Here is a 13500-nt window from a genome sequence, read left to right as displayed (position 1 = left end):
AAAGGCAGATGGCAGCTAATGCCACCCATTCTCCTTCCCAGCAGGCATTCACTCTACAGTAGTTGTTCATACATCATTTAAGAGTAGTGCGGGCAGGAGTCCAGGATCTACCTAAGGAGTTCAAATGACATCTTGCTGAGCAGCCGTCAGTCTATTTATGCAGATGCCCCATGTTTCCAGTGTGCATTAGACAGACAGAAATGCTAGTCTGAGCATTTCATTAATGGTATTTCTACTACAATGTCACTTTCTTTTGCTGCTGACGTGGCCTAATCAGAAGGACCCCTGAGGCATTTTCCAGCTAGATTAGTGGAGAAAGATTCTGGAGCAATCACTTCTTGGATTTCCAGTGTAATTTTAGCATTGTTACAAACTTGCATTTGGACCTTAACTTCTCTGAAAATCACACCCTTATACTTTTCCAGGATGTATGTCATGAAGGTTCAGAAAGGCTGATAATTAGCATTTGGTGCATGGCTAATGTGCCCTTTAACTAGGGATGAAGCCAAAAATAGAGCTCCAGTGCACCGTAAAATGAAGGAAAAGCCTTCATTAGCAAGCTAGTCTCCACATTTCCCACTGAGTTTCAAACAAAAAATATTTTTCCTTTCAGTGGAAATGGTTCATCATATAAATTGATTTCAGTCAGAATGTAGGCGAGCATGAAAAAACTGCTTTCTGGCTAAAAATGGAGAGTACATCCTCTCTACCCAAGAAATCTAAACAACACTCTTAGATCTGACACACTGATTATACAGTATTTCATTTACATTTGATTAAATGGGATTAAGAAATCTACATTCTGATTGGATTCATTTGTTGTTGCTTAGTAGTTTCTCCTGAAGAATATTTATGACTGAAAAATGTTCTTCATATTTGGAATCCACTGACCAAGTTCCCTTGATGGACTAAAAGGGCCCTAGGAGATAGAAAAGCAGTGGAAAAGTCATTCCACTTGATCCTTAAAGGTAGCTCAGTGACTGAGCACATGTTTTGCCAATGGCACCATTCAGTTACTACAATCTCCAATCTGAAAAGAAATCTGCCTAACAACCTGATGATCTGTAGATTGTTGGGTTACTGTAGATTGTCATATAAAACCAGTAGTAATTGAATCTCATCTGAAAGCTTCAAATTCTCTTCTAGAAATGTTAATAGAGCAACATCTGTAGTTGAGCAAATAGCATTTGTCCATGGTGTATTTATATTCTGGATGTGAGCAAAGCAATGCCAGCGCACGTACCAGATGCCAAACTGAGGGAGGGTTGGGGCTGTTTTTACTGGTGGTGGTATGTATGGCTATTTTATACTATTTCTGCTAGGATCAACAAATGAATTACATTTCTCAAAGTGGGCATACTACTGGTGTGTCCTTAATGTAGGCTTTCCCTTGATGGTTTCTCTAAGAATGTTATCATGAGGAGCCCCTCTCTGACTGTGCTATTTCTCCTTTCCATTGCAGACAACGAGTCATCCAACCAATGGGGGTCAATCCAGATGGCAATTTAACCTCTCTCAATGTAACCTCCTTGGAGGATGCTGTCCATCAGATATCTGAGGAGAGGTTATCATCTGACTCTGACTTGGAATTGGACTGAAAAAACACTTCCTGTTCCTCAAAAACCTATGGACCCTCTATTCTCTCTCTGTAACAGGTGCTGTATCAGGAGACCAGTCCCAAGAAAAGACTTCCCATGGGATGGATCTCCACCGCCCAGAGTGGTATAACATCTGTTTCTTCTCTAGCTCTATAACACTCCTACCTTAGAGAGCTCTTTACAGCTTAGCTCTTTTGATCTGTTTTCCCTCTGTGTCCACAAGATTATTACACTCCGATTCCAGGGATTTTTGAGCAGAAATTTCATGGAGGGAAGGGCAATCTCTTATTATATCAAGGAGGTTTAGTAGCACTTAAGGGTGCTGTGAGTGCACTGCAGTTACTTGTATGGGACTAAAATGTGATACACACAGGTGATATATATGTGTGTGTGCGTGCGTGCATTGATACTTGTGCAAAGCACATAATGCAGCAACCATACAGCGTGGTGGTGTTTAAAACACACAGATACTCTTGGCAAATGTAAATGTCTATTTGCATACACGACTGGGGCATATTATAGAAATGTGTGAACAATGAGAAGCCTGCATTTTTTTACATGTGAAATGCAAGAAAGCATACTCCTGGAGGCATATAAGTGCAATGTGTGTGGCAACCGGTCACATTTTTAGGCAGTTCCTTTAAGACACATTACATGTGTATGGAAACATGCAGGTAAGGAAACGTGCATTGTTGAAATAGTATGTATATGTGTGGTATGTGTCCATTATCTGAGATAATGTGCAAAACTCTGAGATATCCTTTGCTCACAGCGACATTAATGTTTGCGTTTGCTGATAATTAGGGGCCAGGAGGCCTCTAACCCCCACTGTAACCTTGACACCATGTTCCTCTTTCTACCATGTTTAGTTTCTGGACTACTCTCACTCTCTGTGCTCTTCAGACAAAAGGCCAATTGCTTAACCGCACTCTAAATCTGCTTCAGTTCCCCTATATCCATAGCACTCTGCATTCACCCTGTTATGTACCTTCATCCTGATCATAGGCTTTTCTGTTTAAAAATAGCAGCCCCCATCTCCTACTTTGTTTCCAACTTTGCCAACAGTTTCTGAACTTAGCACAAATATAAAGATTTTCACTAGAATAAATGAAGCCTTCAGATAACAATATGCGTGCATCTGTTGATTATTTGGGTGATTGTATCTGAGCAATTAGAAATTACATTTCTTGGCAATGTAACTGCAGCCAAACTGGGAGGAGTAGTTATAGCAGTGTTGTACTCAAGCACAATGCCATGTGGGTAAGCGGTGGAACTTTCTGTGCTTTCAACAAACTAAACCTCAGAGGCCATTGGTGTCTATCAGTCTGTAGTAATCACATATGTGGAGTATCCTGCCCATTGCATTGGACTGGATGATCTTCCAGCTGCCTCTGATTCTAGCTGTACTGTTTGAAAATGTTGGAAACTTTGGGTTATCTCCACAAACTAACATTGAGTATAATTATGACTTCTGCATACCCCATCCTCCTAATATATAGTTACATGGTTATTAATCACTTACGTTTCAACACAATGAAACTCATTGAAGGTCTGCACATCAGACCAAAGGTCTGCCTTGTATCCTGTTTCCCAGAGTGATCATCAGACACTTGCAGGAAGCCCACAACAAAGCCTTCCCCTGTTGTTCATGGAGCCATCATGCCTCATGGCCATTGATATTCCTTTTGTCTTCCTTGTCATTAAAATAAAATCGTTAGGGGTCATTAAAACAAAGCTTTTGAAGGATTCCAAAACGACTCTCCAAACTGAATGAAAGGACAAAAGCAATTCAGTGGAAGCAAGTGTAAAATGATGTATATCAGGACCAAAAAGACAAATTAACTTCATGTGTATGCTCATGGGTTCTAAACTGACAGTGACCAGGAACACCTTGGGGCTGTAGTGTATGGCTCCATGGAAGATGCTGCTCCACTGTGCTGCAGCTGTGAAAAAGGCAAATTCCATGCTAGGGAGCATTAGGAAAGGAGCTGAAAGTAAAAATGCTGTTATACAAATCTTGGGTGCAACAACATTTGAAATACTGTGTACTGTACTGTTCTGGTTGCCTCACTTGTAGAGTTGGAAAGGGTTTAGAAAAAGGCAACCAATATGATGGAGGTACTCGCATGTAAGGAAATGTTGCAGCATTTTTAGTTTGGAGAAAAGGCAAGTAAGAGGTGACAGTATATAGCAAACACACACACACTTCAGCAGGGCTGGTGATTCAAATGTCTCATTTGAATGGCTTATCCTAAATTCAAGAGCCTTCCAATCCAATATTTGAATCACACATTCATATAAACAAATCTGTTAGCACATTCAAATTATCGGAAGCTCTTTGCAAGAACTGCCTTGCCGAAAATAGAGCTTGGAGGCCTCTGAGGTTGATTGTAATTGGAGAGAAATAAGTAGAGTTCTTCAAATTGGGGGAGCAAACTAGACACAATTGCTAAAAGCAGAGGGTAATCCTTGGCTTACATGGTTATCGGATGGCACAACCACAAAGTTAATATTAAGCTACACACACTTGACATGTACAAAGTGGTGTTTGCATTTTCATGGTGATTTGAAGTTCATAAAGTAGCAGTACTAGATTTAATAGGTTCCACAATTTTAATGTTAATTCAGGGTAACACTACAAATAACACTGTTTTAACCACCCAGAGCTCCCTTTCATCTCTTTGTCAACAATTACATAATGAAAGAAGAAACCCAGAAGCCCAGCATCTCTTTTAAACAGATAAAAGCCTGTCATTCAAAGATGCTGAATAACACCAAAATGTCAGACAATTATGTGAATGATGCCCACAATACTTTTTTCCCCATTAAATGAATTCAAGGACAGAAAATACAAGTTTAGAATTTAAATACTGAGAAATCTGCAGACAGAATATTGAGAGACTGCTGAAACATGCTTTTATTTTGACTAATTATTGCCACTCAAAAAGTGTTTATTCAAGTTGAAACAGCAGCTTCACTACACCTTTCATTGTTGTCATTTCTTGCTAGAATTGTAGTTAAACACACCTTATCTTTTCATGTTACATAAATGAAACACTGCATATTAATACATCAAATTATTTTTAGAATATCAGCTTTCAGATTGATCTTCACAGAAGCTACAGGAGAAGACACACTGACTGAACAGTCAAACTTCTAAGCTTAGTTATTAAACTTGGCCTAATCTAAATTCTTTCACAAGTTGGTACAATGTCAGATTCAGCATAACTGTGATGAATGTTATTGCAGCTAAGGCTACTAGTGCAACACCACAAGATCTGTGATGGTTTAGAAAACATTTGAAGAGTTTGTTTGGAGAAACAGCTTAAGAGGTGAAGTTTAATGGGAAGTAGCAGCTATAATGTACATCTTCATCTTCCACTCTGGTATCTAGAGCCTCTTATGCAAAAGCAAAATCACAACCTGCCATTTGATCATCTCCCAAGATCCTTCAGAGGACATCCATGTGCAACCAGACTCTCTGAATGATTTTTTGTTCTTCTAACCTACTGGGTGCTAGCACAATGGAGAGCATATTTTCCTCCAGTTCTCTGCTCTTATTGCTGTAACCTTTGGCTGCAGCGAACAGTCCTTTAGGAGGTAAACATCATTTCCAACAGCAGGGGTCAGATTTCCTATTTGTCTTTTGCATCCAGCTAAAAATAGAAAGAACATTATTTGTCTATGAAGCTTGCTTGTTCCAAAGTCCATCCGTTCAACAGCTGATACTGACTAAAGTGCAAAAGCAACAACACAGAGAAGGAAATGATTCGTTTACAGTTAAATGAAAGCATATCACTGTTGAGTTGTAAGAATACAACAAGTACATAGGAAAATGCCATTAATTCTAATGTCACAGAATCACAGAACTGTAGAGTTGGAAGAGACTCATCTAGTCCATTGTTTTGGGAGGGGATATTCATTTGATTTGTTCTTATTTTGTATTTTTATGCTGTTTACCTCCCCGAGAGCTTCGAATGAAGGGTGGTATACAAATTTAATAATAATCAAATAGTACAATCCCCTGAAATTCATGACAGATGGCCATCCAACCTCTGCTTAAAAACCTCCAATGAAGGAGAGTCCACCGCCTTCCAAGGGAGCCCCTTCCACTGTCAAACAGCTCTTGCAGTTAAAAAGGTCTTCCTGATGTTTACTAAGAATCTCCTTTCATGTAACTTGAAACCTTTTGTTTGGGTCCTACCCTCCAGAGCAGGAGAAAAAAACTCCCTCAACAATTCCTCATGAGGTTTGGTCTCCAGACCCTTGATCATCTTGGTCACCCTTCTCTGCACATGTTCCAGCTTGTCAATATCCTTTTTAAATTGTGGCACCCAGAACTGGACACAGTGCCCAAGTGTGGTCTGACCAAGACAGAATAGAGTGATCTCATTACTTCCCTTGATCTGGACATCATACTTCTGTTAATGCAGCCTAGAATAGCATTAGCTTTTTTACTGCTGTATCACACTGTTGATTCATGTTAAACCTGTGGTCTACCAAGACCTCTAAAACCTTTTCACATGTACTACTGGCATGCCAGATACCCCCATCTTGTACAGGTCATATTATGTCAAGACAGGGGATTAACTCATGAGAGATTCTGCAAGTGAAATCGGGTGAAAGAATAAAAGCTTTTCAACTCGGAACTTTCATACCTTTTCTTTTTCCTTCTTCATTAATTCTTGCAACTCCTCCTTCCAGCCCAACAGTTCCACTACTTTTTCTACTCCAATGATGACGTCTCCCAGTTCAGCCACGTCACTGTGCTGTGGTTGATGAGCGAAGGGTCCCACCAATTCCCGATTGATCAGCACACGTGGAACAGAGCTACGAATTGCATAAACTAGACTGGCAAATGGCTCCACCTAAAATCCAAACACCAAAAGAAAAAGGCTGCATATTCTGCTCCAAAGTGAAAGTCACAGCTCTAAAGAAATTCATAACACCTTGAGATCTATTGATCTATCGAACAACTGTAATAATGCACCCAAATACTGGTTAATGAAGAGGGCTATATGGTAGTGTAAATGAGAACCTGCTAACAAAAAGGAAATATGTTACCTATTGTACAGTGGTTCTGCGAAATACCCACTCAAAGCAATTCAAACTTAAGACTATTTCAGGTTATCCTTTCAACAAGTCAGGTAGGTAGGTTAGCAATATTATTCCTAAGTGAAAGAGTATAGCTGAGGCTTGTAAGAAAATGACTTGCTCACGGCCATCCAGTGAGTTTGTATCTAATCTAATATTTGAACCAAAGCATATCCTTGGCCATGGGTAGGCAAACTAATACCCGGGGGCTGGATTCGGCACAATTGCCTTCTAAATCCGGCCCGTAGGCGGTCAGGGAATCAGCATGTTTTTACATGAATAGAATGTGCGCTTTTATTTAAAATGCATCTCTGGGTTATTTGTGGGGGCTGCTTGCTGTTTTTACATGAGTAGAATGTGTGCTTTTATTTAAAATGCATCTCTGGGTTATTTGTGAGGCATAGGAATTTGTTCATTCCCCCCCCAAAAAAACACAGTCCAGCCCCCCACAAGGTCTGAGGAACAGTGGACTGGCCCCCTGCTGAAAAAGTTTGCTGACCCCTGCCCTTGGCCATACACTGTACCAGCTATTCACCCTCACTTAATGCAGAGCATTCAAACAGCAGCTAAGGAAATCTACATGGTTCTTATTTAGGAAATGGGATGTACTGATTCATCATTGATCCCTACAGTACGGGTGATTGAGGCCATATTGCTCTCCCTTTCCCCTGCTAACACAGTTGCTGATGGGGCAATGTGCATGTTAAGATTTCTATTGTGTGTGCTGGGATAATATCATAGAGGAAAAACTGCATTTCTAATATTCCTGACTTTATACACAACAATATTTAGTGAAGACTGTCTTGTCATATGTCTATGCTTAAGGCACATTTACTTCTGCCCTGCCACTGAGAGACAACAACACTGATTCTGCCTCTCCCTCCATCACTAGATACAGAAAATAATTTCTTCAATTTTGGCAATCTATGCTTCCCGAGCTATTTATAAATCCTTCTTACACATTTCCCAAGATGCACTCGACTTTGTTGATCCCTGAATTGCCACCCTCGCTTTCCCTTTGGATCCGCATTGCTTTCCAGAGTCCCCGAACCACTCTGTCTCAATACCCCAGCTTTCATTCTCTTCCCGTGTTCATGATAGCGCAGACCTCAAGGGAGGTTCCGATGACAAAGAGCAGGTCTGCCATAGGAAAATCTGTCACGTGCAAGAAGAACCGATGAGGGAGCTCCTCTCCAAAAAAAACAATGTCAGGTTTGATCATTCCAGTACACACAGGGCACTTGGGGATCTTGTCAGCCATCACATCCTCCTATAATGATAACACAGAAAGCAGGATCCACATCAGGCAGTATAGGCCACACATTACATCACTTGAAATTACAAGGGACACTTTCCATTGGTACTATTGATTGAACACCCCAAGAATTAATGAAAGTAAAAGCAAACCTGTGAACCCCGCAAAACAAGATTCTTGGTGCCTAAGCCAAACATAACCAGCACCCTTTGCAGTATGCTTGATATTCCTGGTGTATCTGCTGTGCTGTCACTTACCCTGAAGTCTTCACCAGGGTATGACCTTCGACAGACAGTGCATGTAGCAGAAGCAAATGTACCATGCGCCTCAACTAGTTTATCTGGAGGAATCCCAGCAGCTAGAACACAAAACTCAGAGTTAAAGTCAATTCGACCCAGACGTCCCATCAATGCAAAGGAAGTGGAGAATACTTCCCCTGCCATCCAAAGGTTTGCTGCAGTATCTCTAACATTAGCCTAGATTTTTATTTCTTAGATCCAAATTGAGGGGATGGGGAGACATACCTCTCTCCAGCCCATCAATGTTCTGTGTGTACAGACGCAGAAGGAGCCCTTTGTCAAGTAGAAGTCGAAGAAAGTAATGAGCATAGTTGGGCCTGTAATTGCCAGGGTATAACTCCTTCGCCAATGTAAAGAAAGGCTTAGGATTGTGGAAAAAGTAATTGAGCTCAAATATGGCTTCTGGATAAGGAATATTATACTGCTGGAGATTACTGTAGAGGCCACTCCCAGGGGACCTGTGGAGACAAGAGGGGAAGAAAACTACAGAACATGCCAGGAAACCAAGCCATTGCAAAGGTTTTTCATGTGCTGGTATACCCCTATTAGAAGTAAATTCACATATGAGAAAACACAGTTGAGGAATATTTTATCACAAGTTTGTCAAGAAGACATACCACCAAAGTGGCCTATCAGTTGATATGTGAACAGCTTATGGTGAACAGGAAGGAGAATTCAGCAGTGGAGGCCTCTCTCAAGAAGCAATGGCGCTTTTAAGATGGGAGGAGACACTGTGACAATGATACCAGAAAATGAGAAGGAGGGTAGCTGATAGCATGCCTGGTAAGAGAACTTCAAATGGGGTAAGGGTGTTTTGATTTGATATAGTAGCATATTGTTTCACTCTTTATCAGCATTGCAGGATCAAACAAGCAAAGGAGAACTATAGCAAAATGTGACACTTCCCTGAAACCAAAGATCTTTACATAAATACTCAGATTAAACATGCCTTCCTTCTCTGAAAAAAGAAATGTGCTGAAAGTTCAAAGCAGAAGATGATTGTGCAGGACACTGGCTGGGGCTGCATAAAGCCACCTAAAACATCCCTCTCTAATCCTCAATAGCAGTTTTTCACTTTACTGCCTTATTTTTTAAAAAGAAAACTGTTAAAAGTTTCTTTTTTTAAAAAAAAGGCAATGGCTGAATGGTTATACGCATAAGTGTTCACAAAATGCTTTCAAAAATTAAATAAAGGCGACTGACAATCCACATGAGGGAGGGGGAGGTGCGTGAATGGTGAAATAGCATTCTGTTCACAAATGCATGTCTATCACTTCATGCACAACACCTGGTGTATTTGCTCTGGATTCTGTTGCTATTTGTTTTTGAACTTAGGTTGCAATCCATAAAAAGGGAAATTTTGGATGCAAGAAAGTCAAATTAAATAGTTAAAGGACCTATTGTGGCATCCTCCATGTAGCATAAAACCAGATGTGACTTATTTGGCATTAAGGGACTATACCGTTAACAGACCATGTTTGGTGCGATGTTGGGATAGGAAAAAAAGTTACACCAACAGTACCAGCCTCTTCATTCAATTCCAAAAAAAGAGCCTGGTTCACTCTTACTGCCTGTGCCCTGCTTCTTGAAGCTGCTCCATCTATGACTGGGCAGTGTGGTGGCTGCTGAAGAGTTCCCACAAGGTGGAGACTTTACAGAGTAGGGAAAATGTCTGTACAGTCAAGAGAGCAAGGCCTTGATAGCAGTTTGAGTGTTACCTGAAATCGGGGATACCACTAGGAGTGCTGAGCCCTGCTCCAGTCATCACCACGACTCTCTTGCATTCTTTCTTCTGAATTAGTTCTGTCACATCCTTCAGGGTGAGCTGCTCCTTTTGACCATCATTTCTTCCTCTGCCACCTCCAAAGAAGACCATTAGAGCAGTGGATAATGAAAAGGGCCTGCCAGCAACATATGCAACGGGTTACAAAGAAACACATTCAAATGCCATTCACCAGAACGAGATTACTGGGAGAAAACTCCCTCAGTTCGTATTAGCAGTGAATTGGCATTGTTTTTAACAATGTGGCTTTACTCGTCCTGTGTCTGGTGTCGTATGACTTAAAGTGCGCTCTCAGCACTTCCTTTGCTTGAATTCTAAAATAACTGAAGCCACAGCTGCACAGCTGCAAATGAAGAACCAGGAGTGCATTTTAAGTCAAGGAGATTCTTATATTCTTATGGGATAAGGTAGAGAAACACAAATAAATACAAGCGTCCCAAGCACGTTTTGTGAAGGAAGGTGGAAGAATTCAGTCAAAATGAGCAGGAGAAAAGATATCATACCTTACTCCATAGGTACTTGCAATCTTTTCTATTCTGCTTTCTGGAGTTCTTTGGAAGAAAAGATTTCCATGTGGAAAGAAGAAGGTGGGCTTCAATGAAGTTAGGAGCAGTTTTCTGCAGGTCATAGAACCAGAAAAATTCCCATAATAATGTTGCTGGGAACATATCCAGCAATTCCTCCGTCCTATAAAACATAACAACCATTTTCAAATGCAGGGCTTGTAATAGTTGGTTATATGAAATTTCACTGAGGAATAGAAAACCCATTTGACAGTGCAATCCCAACGATGTCTACTAAGAAGTCCTATTAAATTTAATGAGGCTTACTCACAAGTAAAGTGGGGGCAATAGGATTAACCCTAATTTAGTTAATTAAACCTTTATTTCGGGGTAGGGAACCTTCACTTCATAATCCAGGTGTGGCCCACAGGATCTCCCCTTTAGCTTGCCAGTCTTTTCCCAGATCCATCTACTCAGCCCCCTCCCCCCCCCCCCCCGCTGATGAGCTGTAATATTCAATCCGTGAAGTAGCCCGGGGAGAACAGATCATAATGAGGGGAGGAAAACCTCCCGCTGCCCTGTGCTGCTCAGCTTACTGAAAATTACTGCTCAGTAGTGGGGAAGAGGGAACATGGCTGAGTCCTGCTGCTGAGCTGCCCATGAGCTGAGCTGAGCAGTTCTTCCTCCTTGGGCAGGTGGTGCATTTTTATCCTGCAGAGTGAGAAAAGGAGTCCCTTTCACACTGTGCAGCATAAAAGTTAATTGAGCTGCTTCTGAAGGAAGAGATTACTTTCTTCCCCCATTGGCAGTTCCTGGGCTGAGCATGGAGAAAGGGGAGTCCCTTTCTCAGCACGTAGCACAGAAGCCATGCAAGCAGAACGTGGTGCTCTTCAGAGGTTGTTGAACTATGACTCTGATGCTTCCTGATCATTGACCAACCTGTCTGGTGAAGAGAGGGCACTACACTGGCGGCCTGATACAGTGTGTATATGTGCACGTGTTATGTACAGTGGTACCTCGGTTTACAAACAGTCCTGTTTACGAACGATTTGGCTTACGAACTCCACAAAACCAGAAGTAGTGTCACGGTTTGTGAACATTACCTCGGTCTAAGAACGGAATCCGAATGGTGGAAGGGCACTGGCGGCGGGAGACCTCATTAGGGAAAGTGTGCTTCGGTTTAAGAATGGACTTCCGGAATGGATTAAGTTTGTAAACCAAGGTACCACTGTATGTAGGTTTGTGAATGGGATGTGAGTGTCTATGTATGCTTTGACCCTGCCTTCTTTTGGCCTTGGCCCCAAACACTACAGGTGTATGGCCTTGACTACTACTCCCCCCGCAAATGGAGCCCTGGAGAGTGGGAAAGGTTCCCCAGCCTTGTATTATATATGACTAGTATTTGCTGAAGAACATAAATTATTATTAAGTATCTCCTCATGCAGTTGTATAGACAAAGCAACAGGGTTTTGCTCCAAAAGGAGACTCACACTTTATGCAACAAAAGGGGATAAAGGGGGATACACTGCAAAAGTCTGAGGTTACATTTTACTGCACTTCCTTCATATGGCTCCTTGGAGGATGTGAGAGTTATAAACCATTTTGCAGGCTAAAAGTGTTCTACAGACAGACAGATGTAAAAAATTACCTACTCTAAATTAGTTCATAGAGGAAACACCTTAGCTCAGTGGTAGACTGTATGTTTTCCATGCACAATGTCCCCAGCATCTCTAGTTATCTCACGTAGAAGGGCCAAGGCCTCTGTCCACTTGAGAACTTGGAGAGCAGTTGTCTGTCAGAGTACTCAGCCAACGGTCTGATGCACTGTAAGAATCCTCCCTATATTCAATTTTCCTATTTATACTAAATATACCAACAATCTCCCTGAGTACCTGTAAGCTTTTCCATTCTAGGTCTTAGCTCTCCTAACTCTTCCAAAATCTGATATGGCCCTTCCAGTTCATTCATATTCTTCTGTATTAGATTGTTACTTACCTATTGGTCTCTGAAAACTTTCAGCACAAAGTGCATGCCTTCCTGCAGAGACTCTGTAATATAATCTCCAGTTCATTTCCCTCCGGCCGCCTAGTCCTGCACCAGAGAAAGAAAAATCAAGAGGTTTCTATGTCTTCTGTGTTCTTCCCTTTATTAATGGCTCTACTCATGCAGGTGGGCAGGCGGCTGGTATCACTCTGTATCTCGCCAGTTTCCTGTTTGGGTTGTATTTGTGGTCTGAAGGTTACAGCAGATCTGGAGTGGATCAGTAGGGCAAAGCACCACTCTTGTCTGCTTTCAGTGATCTTGAGCCTGAAAGAACAGCTGAAAAGCTCTTTACCTTAATGTTCCTAAAAGAAGAGCCTAGATCCGCTCATGCTAAAAATCCATCTCTTACGGTCCCCACCACCCTTGCAGTAGCTTTTCGGAGATGAATTGCACCACCACTTAAGGCATTATGCTACAAGACTGCTTGTTATACAGTACTGCTCTGAACTGGCAATAGCTTTTTTCTTTGCAGTAGGTTCTGCTGGGTGTAATCTCGTTCACAGTGGCTTTTTTTATGGGGCGCCACTAGTCTCCGACTGCCGTAATTGCCCAAGAAGCACAGTTCTGTGTTTCATTCATTTTAAGGCAAGGCCCGCTTCATCCCCATCCCCATCCAGGATATTATTCTTTTTAGCATTTTCGAAACCAATACACAGCAATGAGTGCAACAATTCTGTTCTTTGCGTCGCAAGATGCCACTTACAGCAAAGGAAACCGCACCTCCCTCAGTTCTAAGATTGGGCAGAAAGGGACGGAGGGGCCAGAAACGGGAGAGCGACGCTTCCCTGCCCAAACCTCCGTCCGACGGGGGCGATGCACCTGAGCAAAGGAAGCAAAAGGAACCTGAGGGACCGTGTCCAGGTCACTTATGGCCGGCACGGAGGGGCCCTAGCGGCTCTCCCCCAGCCCGACCGGGGGGGGGCGA

The 13500-nt window shown here is 41.9% G+C and overlaps 2 protein-coding genes across 12 annotated transcripts in view; one reads left to right on the top strand and one right to left on the bottom strand.

Annotated features, from left to right (window-relative positions):
• The window catches only part of RIC8A (RIC8 guanine nucleotide exchange factor A), a 24932-nt gene extending 22207 nt beyond the window's left edge, over nt 1–2725 (top strand). For all 4 annotated transcript variants that reach the window (XM_053396244.1, XM_053396272.1, XM_053396254.1 and 1 more), the window contains one exon: nt 1463–2725. In XM_053396244.1, coding sequence (XP_053252219.1) covers nt 1463–1598 — 136 coding nt within the window. In that variant the 3' untranslated portion in view covers nt 1599–2725. The remainder of the gene's footprint in view (nt 1–1462) is intronic.
• SIRT3 (sirtuin 3) overlaps nt 1–13500 on the bottom strand; it is a 21747-nt gene extending 8247 nt beyond the window's left edge. Inside the window, exons 1-9 of one of the 8 annotated variants that reach the window (XM_053396306.1) lie at nt 13279–13500; nt 12528–12623; nt 10533–10716; nt 9965–10147; nt 8472–8704; nt 8205–8305; nt 7801–7962; nt 6257–6466; nt 3392–3541 (exon numbers count right to left, since the gene is read on the bottom strand). In XM_053396306.1, the coding sequence (XP_053252281.1) occupies nt 3464–3541; nt 6257–6466; nt 7801–7962; nt 8205–8305; nt 8472–8704; nt 9965–10147; nt 10533–10716; nt 12528–12603 (1227 nt within the window). In that variant the 5' untranslated portion in view covers nt 12604–12623; nt 13279–13500 and the 3' untranslated portion in view covers nt 3392–3463. Of the gene's footprint in view, nt 1–3391; nt 3542–4491; nt 5331–6256; nt 6467–7651; nt 7963–8204; nt 8306–8471; nt 8705–9964; nt 10148–10532; nt 10717–12527; nt 12624–13278 lie in introns of those variants that run through there. The other 7 variants (XM_053396286.1, XM_053396296.1, XM_053396322.1 and 4 more) reach the window with 7 other exon arrangements.

This window comes from Podarcis raffonei, chromosome 1, assembly GCF_027172205.1.
Source record: "Podarcis raffonei isolate rPodRaf1 chromosome 1, rPodRaf1.pri, whole genome shotgun sequence".
NCBI lineage: Eukaryota > Metazoa > Chordata > Lepidosauria > Squamata > Lacertidae > Podarcis > Podarcis raffonei.
This window is presented reverse-complemented; position numbering and strand designations above follow the sequence as displayed.